We start from the raw sequence: 13,952 nt of genomic DNA, 5'->3' as shown, positions 1-13,952 counted from the left end.
TACATCCAATGAATTGGCCTCCACTGCCTTCTTTGGCAGAGAATTCCACAGATTCACAACTCTCTGGCTTAAAACGTTTTTCCTCATCTCAGTTCTAAATGGCCTATCTCTTATTCTTAAACTCAGATTCAGATTCAACTTTCATTGTCATTGTCAGAGTACAGTACAGAGACAACGAAATGCAGTAACTGTGACGCTGGTTCTGGACTCGCCCAACATTGTGAACATTTTTCCCACATCTAGCCTGTCCAATCCCTTAAGAATTGTATATGTTTCTATAAGATCTCCTCTCATCCTTCTAAATTCCAGTGAATATATGCCCAGTCGATCCATTCTTTCATCATGTGTCAATGCTGCATCCCGGCAATTAACCTTCGCTGCACTCCCTCAATAGCAAGAATGCCCTTCCTAAAATTAGGAGACCACAACTGCACACAATACTTTAGGTGCAGTCTCACCAGGGTCCTGTACAACTGCAATAGGACCTCCTTGCTCCTATACCCGAATCCACTCACAATGAAGGCCAACATGCCATTAGGTTTCTTCACTGCCTGCTGTACCTGCATGCTTACTTTAAGTAATTTCAGTACTCTCAGCATAAAGTACTTGACATTTTTAAACACACCATGATGAACTAAATGACAATTAGAATTGTCCCAGCACCAGGATGTTGACCTCTGTGGTGGCCTCCTGGTGTGCTGCCAATTTAAATTGTCTCTGCCTGTTCGTGCCCTACCAAACCTATGTCCACATACCTCAACTCCATCCTATCCCCCCCCCGGTTAGATCCCTCCATCCTAAACCCCCCTCCTGACCTATGTCGACACCTCAGATACTCTCCGTCGTCTCTGGGCATTCCGTTCTCTAGGCCCCCATCCCCTCACCTTCACCATGGACGTCCAGTCATGCCACACCTCCATCCCCCACCAGGAGGGTCTAAAAGCCCTCTGGTTCTTCCTCGACCGGAGAACCAACCAATCCCCGTCTACAGATACTCTCCTCCGCCTAGCGGAGCTGATCCTTACCCTTAATAACTTTTCAGTTGACTCCTCCCATTTCCGCCAAATCCAAGGCGTAGCTATGGGCACGCGCATGGGCCCCAGCTATGCCTGCCCCTTTGTAGGGTACGTTGAACAATCCTTGTTCGAGACGTACCAGGGCCCCATCCCCAACTTCTACCTCCGCTACATCGACGATCGCATTGGTGCTGCCTCCTGCACCCACACACAACTGACTGACTTCATCAACTTCACCACTAACTTCCATCCGGCACTCAAATACACCTGGATCATTTCCGACACTTCCCTACCATTTCTTGACCTCACTATCTCCATTGCAGTTGATAGACTACTGACCAACATCCACTATAAACCCACTGACTCCCATGGCTATCTAGACTACACTTCTTCCCACCCTGCTTCCTGTAAGGACTCCATCCCCTGCTCCCAATTGCTCTGTCTACCCTGTATCTGCTCCCAGGATGAGGTGTTCCACGCCAGGTTTTCGGAAATGTCTTCATTCTTCAGGGAACGGGGGTTCTCCTCCCCTACTATAGATGAGGCTCTCACCAGGGTCTCTCCAATACACCGCAACACTGCTCTCTCTTCCCGTACCCCACTCGGAACAAGGGCACATACGACAAATAGTCCGTCATTTTCGCCACCTCCAACGTGACCCCACCACTTGCCACATCTTCCCATCTCCCCCCCTCCCCGCAAACCTACATCAGTCAGAAGAAGGGTTTCGGCTCGAAACGTTGCCTATTTCCTTTGTTCCATAGATGCTGCTGCACCCGCTGAGTTTCTCCAGCACTTTTGTCTACCTTAAATTAGTTGATCTAGCTTTGGTTGCTCAGGGGCCTATCCCCTCTCTGGTTACCCTCATTCCCTCAATGTACATACAAAATCTCTTTGGTTTTTCATAAATATTTTCCGCCAGAACAAATCCTTAAATGAGCATAAAGCTTTCTTCGAGGTTGTGCGAAGTTCTCTTTAAATGCAAGTCAGTACCTGTTATTGTGTGAGCAGCATAAACCTGCAGCTGCTTGTTTTTTTTCATCATTATCAAAAAATTCATTTTTGATTACAGAAATTATTTTTTAATTATTGAATCCTCTATTTCAATCTGTTTACTTTGCTGACCTCAAGGACCATGACAGTCAACGCATTGTGTAGGAAGGAACTGCAGGAGCTAGTTTAAACCAAAGATAGACAAAAAAAAGCTGGAGTAACTCAGCAGGTCAGACAGCATCTCTGGAGGAAAGGAATAGGTGATGTTTTTGGTCGAGACCCTTCTTCAGACTGAGAGTGGGGGGAAGGGGAAACAAGAGATATTGGCGGTGATATAGAGAGGTACAGAACAAATCAATGAAAGATATGCAAAAAAGGTAACAATGATAAAGGAAACAGCTCATTAGCTGGGCTCAGTGAAAACGAGATACATACAATGAGACAATTCCAGTCTATGCATGCAAGTACTGACAGAAATGTTTCGGCTATTACTTTTGGCCTGGCATGTACTTATGTCTTGTAGATTAATTTGGAAACATTGCTAATCAAACTCGAGTAGTATACATTGTGCAAACTGTAGCCACAGTGCATCTTTCAGAGAATAGTTTCAATGTGCTCCACTCAAGGACAGCGCCTGAACTGAACTGAACTTTTTGGCTGAACTTTTGAACCGATTCAAACACTGGCCTGAGGAAACATGCTTCAGTGTAGGGGAATGGGGAATGCGAGGGAGGTTGGGGCTTGCATTGGAATGGTGGGACGGTGATTGGCCAAGCTCAATCAGGCTATTTGCTGGGAAGGAAGATGAACTCCAGGGCAAATAAATCGCCTCATTCCCATGGACCTCCTGTCAGGCAGCGTCAGAAACACAGCTGATAACACACCCACCTCCAACCGGCTGGCCCCAATAACCAGTCCTCTTTAGTTAAGCTAGTACAAAACAGTTAATGAGTTTTTACTGAAAATAGGACATTCACAGAAGGCTGTGGAGACCAAGTCGATGGATATTTTTATGGCAGAAATAGATAGATTCTTGATTAGTACGGGTGTCAGGGGTTACGGGGTGAAGGCAGGGGAATGGGGGCAGGAGGGAGAGATAGATCAGCCTTGATTGAATGGCAGAGTAGACTTGATGGGCCAAATGGCCTAATTCTGCTCCTATCACATATGGAGATTCACCAAATCATGGTCTTGTCCTGGTGATAATAGTTACTATGGATTTGTTATGTTCTGGTGAAGGGTTTAGATACGTTAATGAATGACAGTAAACCCGTTAAAATGAACCATGATGCGGCGGGCGGGGGGTGGGGGGGTGGTGACTATTATCGCAGATTGACCGCTATAACCGAGTAAGGTATTATCGCTGTAGGAGTGCAAGCAAACAACTGTCAATACACAAAAGGACACAAAGTGCTCGAGTAACTCAGTGGGTCAGGCAGCATCTCTGGAGATCATGGATAAGTGACGTTTCGGGCTGAGACCCTTCTTCAGTCTCTCGGTCTGGAACTGGGCCTGGAATACAGGTGGGTTGACGGTCCCGGCGTGCTGGCGGCCGGGAGAGAGGCGAGGATCGGCGGAATCATTGGGCGCGGCCCGCGGGCGGCTGCAGTGCAAGTGCGGGTCGGTGATGGCGGCAGGTGATGGTGGCGGTGGCGGCAGGTGTGGCGGATGGAGAGGGATAACTAAAATATACCATATAACTAAATAACCTAAAACCTCCTCCCCCTTCACCCCCCCCTTCCCCTGCCGCTACCCAGACTCACACCTATTTATCCCCTCCATCTTCATTCCTTCCTCCCGCTTTGGATCTTGTTACTGTTAATCGAGTTTCTGAGTAACCTCGTCATCTGAGAATATTAAAGAATGGACCAAAGACACACTTGACAGGTCACCTTTGGCTGGACTCCAGCCAAATAAATTACTTATTTATTATCATTTATAAAGGGGTCAAGGAAAGAGCGTTCACGTCGCGGCCCAGTTTCCATCAATCTTTCCACCACCATGACAAGACAGGTACCATTGTATGCAGATGCTGAGAAGTGTGTTCAGCTCTTTCTGAACAACTTCTAATCTTGTGTGTGGACTCGATAAGAAGAAGATTATTTATATATAAATGACTTTGAACATCAACACTGCGTGACCTTTGCACTTCTGCTCCTATAGGTGCTGAGCGGAAAAGTCACCTATCCATGTTCTCCGGGGATGCTGCTTGGCCCGCTGAGTTAACCAGTTGTCACAATTGTTAGACTCCTATATCTGAAATGAGCATGTGGCCAGGGTGACGTGGGTCTTTGACAATATAGGCTGCCTTTCCGACAGAGTACCTCCTCCAGATCACGTTGATGCTGGAGATGGGCCATTCAAGTTTTGGACAAGCAAACATACCTTCACCTGATTATTTTTAAGCCTTTAAGTATTTTAGACTCAAGAGGGGAGGAGATGCATTGCTGTTGATTATATTCAAGGGTGGCACTGATGGATTTTCAAATGTTAAAGGGATCAAAGGAGATCAGTGGGAGAGTCGAGGTCAAGATTTGGCTGTGTTCAGATTGAGTTGTGGAGTCGGCTCACGTGTATGTTGTATTCCTGCTTCCATTTCTTCTGCTTTTCTATATTAATTACGTGGATTCTCTAACCATTTTTCAAGATTTTAGAATATAAGATAATGAAGGCTCCTTTAATCTTTTTATTCATTAACTCCCCATGAAGTATGGTAATGAAATAAAGAGCATGCATTTGCATATATAGATCGTACCAACTCTGAAATGAAGGTGTAGCGCAGTGGTGGAGTTGCTGCCCTACAGCGCCAGAGACCCGGGTTCGATCCTGACTCTGGGTGAATGGTGAGAAGAATGCTATGTGGATGCAGGGTGAATTGGACACGTTGGGTGAGTGGGCAGATGCAGTTTAATGTGGATAAATGTGAGGTTATCCACTTTGGTGGCAAAAACAGGAAGGCAGATTATTATCTGAATGGTGTCAAGCTGGGAAGAGAGGAAGTACAACGAGATCTGGGGGTCACTGATAGTAACCATGCAGGTACAGCAGGCAGTGAAGAAAGCGAATGGCATGTTGGCCTTCATAACAAGAGGAATTGAATATAGGAGTAAAGAGGTCCTTTTGTACAGAGCCCTAGTGTGATCACACCTGGAGTATTGTATGCAGTTTTGATCTCCAAATTTGAGGAAGGACATTCTTGCTATTGAGGGAGTGCAGAATAGGTTCACGAGGTTAATTCCCGGGATGGCGGGACTGTCATATGTTGATAGTATGGAGCGGCTGGGCTTGTATACTCTGGAATTTAGAAGGATGAGAGGAGATCTTATTGAAACATATAAGATTATTAAGGGATTGGACATGCTAGAGACATGAAACATGTTCCCGATTTTTGGTGAGTCCAGAACCAGGGGCCACAGTTTAAGAATAAGGGGTAGGCCATTTAGAACGGAGATGAGGAAACACTTTTACCCCAGAGAGTTGTGAATCTGTGGAATTTTCTGCCTCAGAAGAGAGTGGAGGCTAATTCTCTGGATGCTTTCAAGAGCAAGTTAGATAGAGCTCTTAAAGATAGCAGAGTCGGGGGATATGGTGAGAAGGCAGGAACGGGGTACAGATTGTGGATGATCAGCCATGATCACATTAAATGGCGGTGCTGGCACGAGGGGCCGAATGGCCTACTCCTGCACCTATTGTCTGTCTGTATGGGGGGTTTGCACGTTGCCCTTGTGACCTGTGTGGGTTTTCTCTGGGACCTCTGCTTTCCCCCCACACTCCAAAGACATACAGGTTTGTAGATGGGCTTGGTATAATTGTAAATTATCCTAGTGTAGGTTAGTGTATGGGGATCACCGGTCGGTGTGGACTAAGTTGGCCGAAGGGCCTGTTTCCGCGCTGTATCTCTAAACTAAACAAAACTAAACTAAATTGGTTGTGGCTCTGCTGTTTGCTGGCACTGGCTGAAGTGAAGTTTTAATGTTCAAGGCAGCCTTGTGGCCTTGAAACTTGCAATGGGAGGCTTCAGAGTGAAATGTTGACAGATACATTACTGTGTGTGACGGCCAGTTAACTTCATCCGTCACTGCTCCAGTTCAAGGAGAACTACCACAATGGTTACAGTAGCAAGTCAAATATAATTGTCATCAAGCGAGTATTTCAAACGTACACCGTGCTGGATCAAGTGTCATGGAGTAGATGGACTAGTGTGTGGTGTTGAGGAGTATGAGAGATTGTCTCATTTAAACTTACAGCATTTTTACAGACCTCCACAATAATGGACAATGATTCTCCTGGGAGGTAATGTGTAGAACCAGAGTTGTGGCTTTAGAGACTATTTCTGACAGAGATGCAGGGAAACAGGATGCAGAAGGCAGTGAACGTTTGGAGGCATGTGGGGCCCTGGTCATTGAATTCATCCAAGACAGAGATTGACATATTACTGGATATTAAGAAATAGCAGTGATAGAGACACAAGGAACTGGGGATGTTGGAATATTGAGCAAAACGCAAAGCGTTTGAGGAACTCAGAGGGTCAGGCAACATCTGTGGAGGAAATGAACAGACGATGTTTTGAGTCGGAACCCTTCTTCAGATTAACAGAGATAGTGCAGGTAATAGAGCTGAGGTTGCAGAAAGGGCTGGAAAAGCATAATAACATAGGGTCAGATGGCACCAGGTCAGATGAGAATCTGCCTACACTCCCCTCCTCTCCTACGCCTTGCCCCTCTTCCTCCACCCTAGCCGTTTAACCAGTTCCACCCAAGGCAACAATGTATCTCTCTTGGGATCACACCTTCCCTAGACAACAATCCAAGGAACCATCCTGCTTCAGGTCATCTCTTACCAGCCCTGATTTGATCTGGTCTCTTCTTGCCTCCAGTTCTTCTCTCCCCCACCCTTCTCTCTATTTTCAAGCTGAAGAAGGGTCTCGACCTGAAACGTCACCCATCCTTTTTCTCCAGGGATGCTGCTTGACCCGCTGAGCTGCCTAGGGTGTACTAAAAGAATATCACTGTGACTTCATTTGTGACACTGCATTTCGTTGTCTCTGTACTGTACACTGACAATGACAATTAAAGTTGAATCTGATCTGAATCTGACTTGTCACAGGTGACAATAAAGTATCATCCATTCAATCTCTAGTCAGAGAGTGGTGAATCTGCGGAACTATTTGCCACAGAAGGCTGTAGATGCCAAGTCAGTGGATATTTTTAAGATAGAGATAGATTTTTGATTAGGACGGGTGTCAGAGGTTATGGGGAGACAGGATGGGGTTAGGAGAGAGAAATAGATCTGAATGGCGGATTAGACTTGATGGGCCGAATGGCCTAATTCTACTCCTATCACTTATGACCTAATTACACCAGCACTTTGTGTCTATCATCAGATGTGAATCCTGTTTTCACACCACTTTCACTGGTTCAATGTCATAAGCCTTCTTTGCCTGGAGATAGTAAAACTTGAACCATTCTTCTGACTGAAACAGAGGACAAATATTCCGCACCATTGCCGGCCTTGCCCTGGTGAACGTTGCCCTTTTGCTAATCTCAGAATGGCGATGTCCTTGCACTGTTTCACCTGTTGTGTAACGACGACAATGCAGCCAGATTCCCAGAAGCTGATATACTCGTTTCTGAAGCATGTCACTCGGGTTGACAGGTAGGTCGGATTCCACTATGTCCTCGTACAGCCCGAGGGCAGGTCTGAGCAACTGGTCAGTCGGTACCTGGAGTCATAGAAACATAGAAAATAGTTGCAGGAGTAGGCCATTCGGCCCTTCGAGCCTGCACCGGCATTCAATATGATCATGGCTGATCATCCAACTCAGTATCCTGTACCTGCCTTCTCTCCATACCCCCTGATCCCTTTAGCCACAAGGGCCACATCTAACTCCCTCTTAAATATAGCCAATGAACTGGCCTCAACTACCTTCTGTGGCCCTTGTAGCTTACGACTGTACACAGAGAGTGGTGAATCTGTGGAATTCGGGGGGTATGAAGAGAATTCCACAGATTCACCACTCTCTGTGTACAGTCACCCAATACAGCGGAGTGTGGCTACCTACAGCCGTCGGTAGGTTCGAGTCCCACAGCAGCGCTCGTGAGACGGACTCGCCCGGCAGTGGTAGACAGACACTTCCAATCATTAACCCCCCCCCCCCGCAGACAAACAGACACATTGCCCAAAGGGGTCCCAGAAATCTCAACAAATTGTAATAATAATCAACAAGGTCTTAAAGTCCCGGGTTTAAATGTACAGATTTGGGCTAACTCTGTGTAAAATTTAACATAAATGCCGCGGGGAAAAGCTTAGTGGGTCAGAAAGAGAAACAGAGTAAAGGGGCTGTCCAACTTGGGTGACCTAATCCACGAGTTCTGGCGAGTTTGCCCTCGACTCATACTCGCAGCATGGTCGACACAAGGTCATAGGAGGTCTTTGTAACTCTCCATATTGCTCGAGAGTGGTCTCCGTGTACTCGAGGCCTCAGCTAGGTCACAACGTATTTTTCAACATGTTGAAAAATGCCCGCGAGTAAAAAACTTTGCGATGGAAAAAAATGATCCTTTTTTTACTCATAGGTTATTCATAGTAGGTCAGCATGTTGGTCGTAGATAATCGAGGGTAGTCGAAGTTAGTCGTAGCTAGTCTTCGTCATAGTCGAAGGGAGGTCGAAGGAGGTCGGCTTCACTCTCCACTATTCGGTGTCTAATTTTCCCGAAGTTAGTCGTAGTTAGTCTTCAACTTAGTCGACGGAGGTCTTCTACATAGTTGAAGGAGGTCTTCAACATGACATTTTTTCAACTCTCCTCAACTCGCCAATTAGGTCGCCCAAGTGGGACAGCTCCTTTAATGTTTCGAGTTGGCGACCCGTTATCATTCCCAAATCGCTTTAAGTCGGACGGTGGAGGATTGTGACCATAGAGCTCTATGATCTTTGATTGTGACTCCTTGTGTAAAAGGTCGGAAGGTGGTTTCTAAAGTACGTGGGGATCTCTGCATAGTATGGGCAGGAAATACATCACGCCCTTGCATTGGGTGGCGATTGCAGTGTGAGCGGTTGTGGCCAGTGCTTGCTCCATATATATAACGGCACTGGAGACACCAAGGGCAGCTGTCTCTGTGTTAATAACGCCGGCTGCACACCATGTTCCCATTGGGGCAGCTCGCCCTCCTGCTCTTCCTGATGGCCGGCGCCTCCCTCTCTTGTGAGCCTTCAACCACAAACTCTACCGGCATTATGTGCAGGTTTACCAAGGACGCTGCCTTAGTCTGTAAGTTCTGGGGACGGGATAGGATTTTTTTTTTAAACCCGGCGACTTCCTTCCTTCCCACCCACCCACCCAACCAACCAACCTACCAAACATGCCCTCCAATACAGCAGAGTCTGGCTCGGTTTGCCGGCTGCCGCAAGGAATTAAACCGGACTGTCAACGGGGAAGCTGCGATTAGTGTCAAAGAATGGCTCCGTTTCTGACCGTGCTTTGTGGCTTGGACGAATTCTCGCAGGTTTAAGCAATTTAAATGGATTGTAACTCGCTGCGTGACTTGGAAGCAGCGATTTAATGTTACTCCCCCCTGAACTGTGCACCGTTGAGTTGACGGCATCTGTGAAACCATCTGATGACGGGTTAAAGTATGTAGCATTATATCCCGAGTGCTCCATTCTGCTCTAGGTGCTAGTTCACATGGTTACGATTCGCTCTCTGTACTGAATTTTCTTTTGTGCTGCGTTAAGTCGTGTTAAAGGGTCTTAGGTTCGGTTGCTGCAATAAATGATTCAGACTGGCACACACACACACACCAGCGCTCCAGGACAATCGTTACCCCGTTTTACCACCGTCTTGGCACCGAATCCCGAGGCCGGGTCGGCGGAGCGGTGGACGCTGCGCATAGTCCCAGCGATTTAATGAGGCTGATTTGTTTCATCTTTTCTAGTTAACCAAGAGACGAGCGATGTCATTCAGGCGACATTCCGACACGCCTCCTTCCCCGACATCAAAGGAGAGAAATCTATTTTGTTTCTGGGCTCCGTTTCATACGTATTGAAAAAGTAAGATTCCGAAGTGTCTCGTTCAAAGAGGACGGATAATGTGTTTAAAGTTGCTGGGGTAACTCGACAGGCCGGGGCAACATCTCTGGAGAACATGGATAGGTCGGAACCGTTCTTCAGACAGACTGAACCTCGCTTATTATTAATCTTCTCCAGAGATACTGCCTGAGCCATTGAGTTACTCCAGCACTTTGTGTACCTTTGTGTAAACCAACATCTGCAGTTCCGTGTTTCTACATTCGAGGTTTATTTTTGTTGTTGATGAAAGATTGGAGGATTCAGGGCTCTGGGGGACAGAAGGGACGAGGCCTGGGGCAGATCTGCCATGATAGTACTGAAGAGTGGGATAGGTTTGATGGGCCGAGTGGGCTACCACACCTTCTATCTCCTTGTTTTTTTATAACTCTTTGCGCGCATTTGGCTGTGTGTGGTCAGAATGTCGAGAGGTGAATATTTCTGACGACCCGCTTCATGTTAAACTCAGATTACATTCACATCATGCAAAATGTGGATTTCTGCAGCTGTGTTGAAATCTCCTGTTATCAATGAACTGATCTGATAAAAAAACTCGCTGCCTCTCCAATGTGAATTGACCTCAATCTGTACAAAATCCACCCCTAGCAGTAGAACACAGGAACGGGCCATTCGGCCCACAATGTTTGTGCCGAACATGATGCCAAGTTAAACTGATCTCATCTGCATGTACATGATCTATATCTATCCATGTGCCTATCAAAAAGCCTCTTAAATGATATCATCATATTTGTTTTCACCACCACCTCCATGTGTTCCAGCCCCCTAGCACTCTCTGTGGGGGAACAAACCTTGCTCAGCATATCTCCATTAAACTCTCACCCTCTCACCTTCTAGTTATGGCCTCTATTGTTGAATATTTACATTCTGAGGGAAAGAAGGTTCTGACTGTCTCCCCTGTTTATGCCTCGCAAAAGTATCTCCTGAATCTCTGGCGTTTCTCAGGAAAACAATCCGAGTTTATCCAATCTCTCCATGCAGGTGAAACCATCTAATCCAGACAGCATGCTGGTAAAAGTTAAAAAAAATATCATCCCGGTATTAACCTTAAGATGTGAGAATGTGCAGGAGAGGTAATGTACTGAGGGCAAGCAGGGAAACCTTGGAGTGCTCTGCAACCCTCTTCAAATGTGATTCAGCTCTTCCTTAAATAACTTGCCAATTGAATTCAGCCCATTCACCTCAGTATAATATTCACAATGTTAGGTTTCATGTTTACCATTAGAAACTGCTGGTGAAGATGTGACCACAGCCTGTGTTTTTCACTCACAGTAGCACAAGGAAAAAAGCTCATGGTGAGATGGCACGGATTAATGAGTTCCCACCTAGGAACTGATTTTTTTCCCCACAACTCCTTTTGGGGTTTTTTTTTTTTTTTTGATGTTCCGCTTTTGTCCGCAAGCATCTCTGAAAAAAAAGTTAAGGTATACCTCACTGCAAGATGGTGTGATCAGTGATTCTGGGATGACCCTGTATCTCACTGCAGCTTGGGGGCCACTGCTGCTACAATGGTAGATCTTCCGGCAATTCAACTGGGTGCATGTTACGAGCCATACATTGTGCAAATGTCTGTAGTCTGACTTGATATGCTCCCTCCGATTGTTCCCTGGAAAGCCCACCACAGTGTGTACTTGATGTTCTCAGTAAAATCAGGGGTCACAGCTTAAGGATAAGGGGGAAATCCTTAAAACCGAGATGAGACGAACTTTTTTCACACAGAGAGTGGTGAATCTCTGGAACTCTCTGCCACTGAGCGTAGTTGAGGCCAGTTCATTGGCTATATTTAAGAGGGAGTTAGATGTGGCCCTTGTGGGTAAGGGGATCAGGGGGTATGGAGAAAAGGCAGGTACGGGATACTGAGTTGGATGATCAGCCATGATCATATTGAATGGCGGTGCAGGCTCGAAGGGCCGAATGGCCTACTCCTGCACCTAATTTCTATGTTTCTATGTTTCTAAAATGCATCAGTGTATGACATAATAGATCTCTCTGGTTTAAGTTTGCAGATAAACAATATGTCTGTGGAAAGTAGTGATGTGGATCTCAGCAAGGAAAAAGGAATCCTCATCTCCATCCAAAATGTAGCTGCCACCTTCAAAGGAACTATGAACTATGCATACACCAACTGGCTGCAAGTATTCACTTTTAATTAAACTGTCTTTGTATTTGGATTCATAATATTTTTTTTCCCAGAGTAGTCAGATTTTATTAAAATATATATTTTTTTCCTACTGGATATGGAATAGAATTAGTACAGGACAGGAAAAGGCTCTTCAGCTCACAAAGTCTGTGTTGAACATGTCAGGATAAACGAATCACATCTGCCTGAACATGATCCATATCTCTCCATCTCCCCTGCATCTCCATGTGCCTATCATGTGGTGGCACAGTGGAAGAGTTGCTGCCTTACAGCCCCAGAGACCTGGGTTCGATCCTGACGATGGGTGCTGTCTGTACGGAGTTTTACTTTCTCCCAGTGACCACGTGGGTTTTCTCTGGGTTTTCCGGTTCCAAAGACGTGTTGGTTTGTAGGTTAATTGGCTTCTGTAAATTGTAACTGTCCCTCGTGTGTAGGATCGTGCTAGTGTATGGGGTGAACGCTGATCAGCGCGGACTCGGTGGGCTGAAGGGCTGTTTCCCCGCTGTATCTCCAAACTAAACTAAACCATATTGCAGTGTCAACACCTCAGTGATCTCCCAGATGTAATATCCTTAGATGAAAATATGAACATACACCGGATTTGCATTACTGAACCTTTTTTCTCCACCAATATTATTAGTGATGATTAAGCCATATGGTATTATCAAGTGCAATTTCCAAATTTACATCCATGACAATTTTAGTGGTGGTCATCTCAGATTTTATCTGCTCTTGGATTAAGGTCATTGCCAAAGTCTTGAGAACCACTGTATAGACTTCCACTTAAGATACAATACGATGATACAATTTATTTGTTGTCATTTGAACCTCATTGAGGTTCAAACGAAATTTGGTTTCTGCAGTCATACACACAAGTAGAAGAACCAAGACACAACACAATTTACACAAACATCCATCACAACGAATCTCCTCCTCGCTGTGATGGAAGGCAAAGTCTTATCTCTTTTAAACTTATTTGTAATGATCCTAGTTGGATATGACTTTGAGGAACAACCCATGATCAATTTTTGCCGCCTCTGTCTTTAAATGCTTTGCATTAGTATGTCTTTTAATCAGTGAGTGTGTATTTATTTTAGTGGATTTGAGCACGTAAACTTGGTTTTACATTCAGAAATCCAGGAAGGAAAAAATAATGCATGAATCGTGTGGTAACGGTTAGACCACAAGAATCTTGCACTTATAAAGCTCATTGATTCTGAGATTGGACGTAGGGAAGGCATTGTACATTATGAAGTGTCATTGATTGGAACTATCCACCGTATCCCAATGGGTGTCTAAATGTTGTGTTGGAGTAGACAAGTCAACTATAATTAAGCCATATTGCATTTATTGTCATATGCGGCAGTACGGTGATGTACAGAGGTGAAGTTGGGCAGCACAATGGTAGAGTTGCTTTCTTTACAGCACCAGAGACACGGGCTCGATCCTGATTATGGGGACTGTCTTTCCGGAGTTTGTACGTTCTCCCTGTGACTGTGTGGGTTTTCTCCGGTGCTCTGGTTTCTTCACACGCTCCAAAGACGTACAGGTTTGTAGGTTCATTGGCTTTGGTTAAAAATTGTAAATTGTCCCTAGTGTGTAGACCAGTGCTAGTGTACGGAGATGACTGGTCGGTGCGGGCTCGATGGGCCGAAGGGCCTGTTTTTGTGCTGTATCTCTAATCTAAAAACTAAACTACAGGCATGATGAAACTCTGTACCCT

At 45.6% G+C, this 13,952-nt stretch overlaps 1 protein-coding gene across 1 annotated transcript in view; it reads left to right on the top strand.

Annotated features, from left to right (window-relative positions):
* The first annotated feature begins 8,763 nt into the window (after nucleotides 1–8,763).
* cetp (cholesteryl ester transfer protein, plasma) overlaps nucleotides 8,764–13,952 on the top strand; it is a 38,774-nt gene continuing 33,585 nt past the window's right edge. Inside the window, exons 1-3 of the mRNA XM_055648559.1 lie at nucleotides 8,764–9,277; nucleotides 9,942–10,056; nucleotides 12,089–12,220. Of these exons, the coding sequence (XP_055504534.1) occupies nucleotides 9,151–9,277; nucleotides 9,942–10,056; nucleotides 12,089–12,220 (374 nt within the window). The 5' untranslated portion in view covers nucleotides 8,764–9,150. The remainder of the gene's footprint in view (nucleotides 9,278–9,941; nucleotides 10,057–12,088; nucleotides 12,221–13,952) is intronic.

The sequence above is a fragment of the Leucoraja erinacea genome, chromosome 17 (assembly GCF_028641065.1).
Source record: "Leucoraja erinacea ecotype New England chromosome 17, Leri_hhj_1, whole genome shotgun sequence".
NCBI classification, from domain to species: domain Eukaryota; kingdom Metazoa; phylum Chordata; class Chondrichthyes; order Rajiformes; family Rajidae; genus Leucoraja; species Leucoraja erinaceus.
Note: the sequence above shows the minus strand (reverse complement) of the source record. Positions and strands in the feature narration are given on the sequence as shown.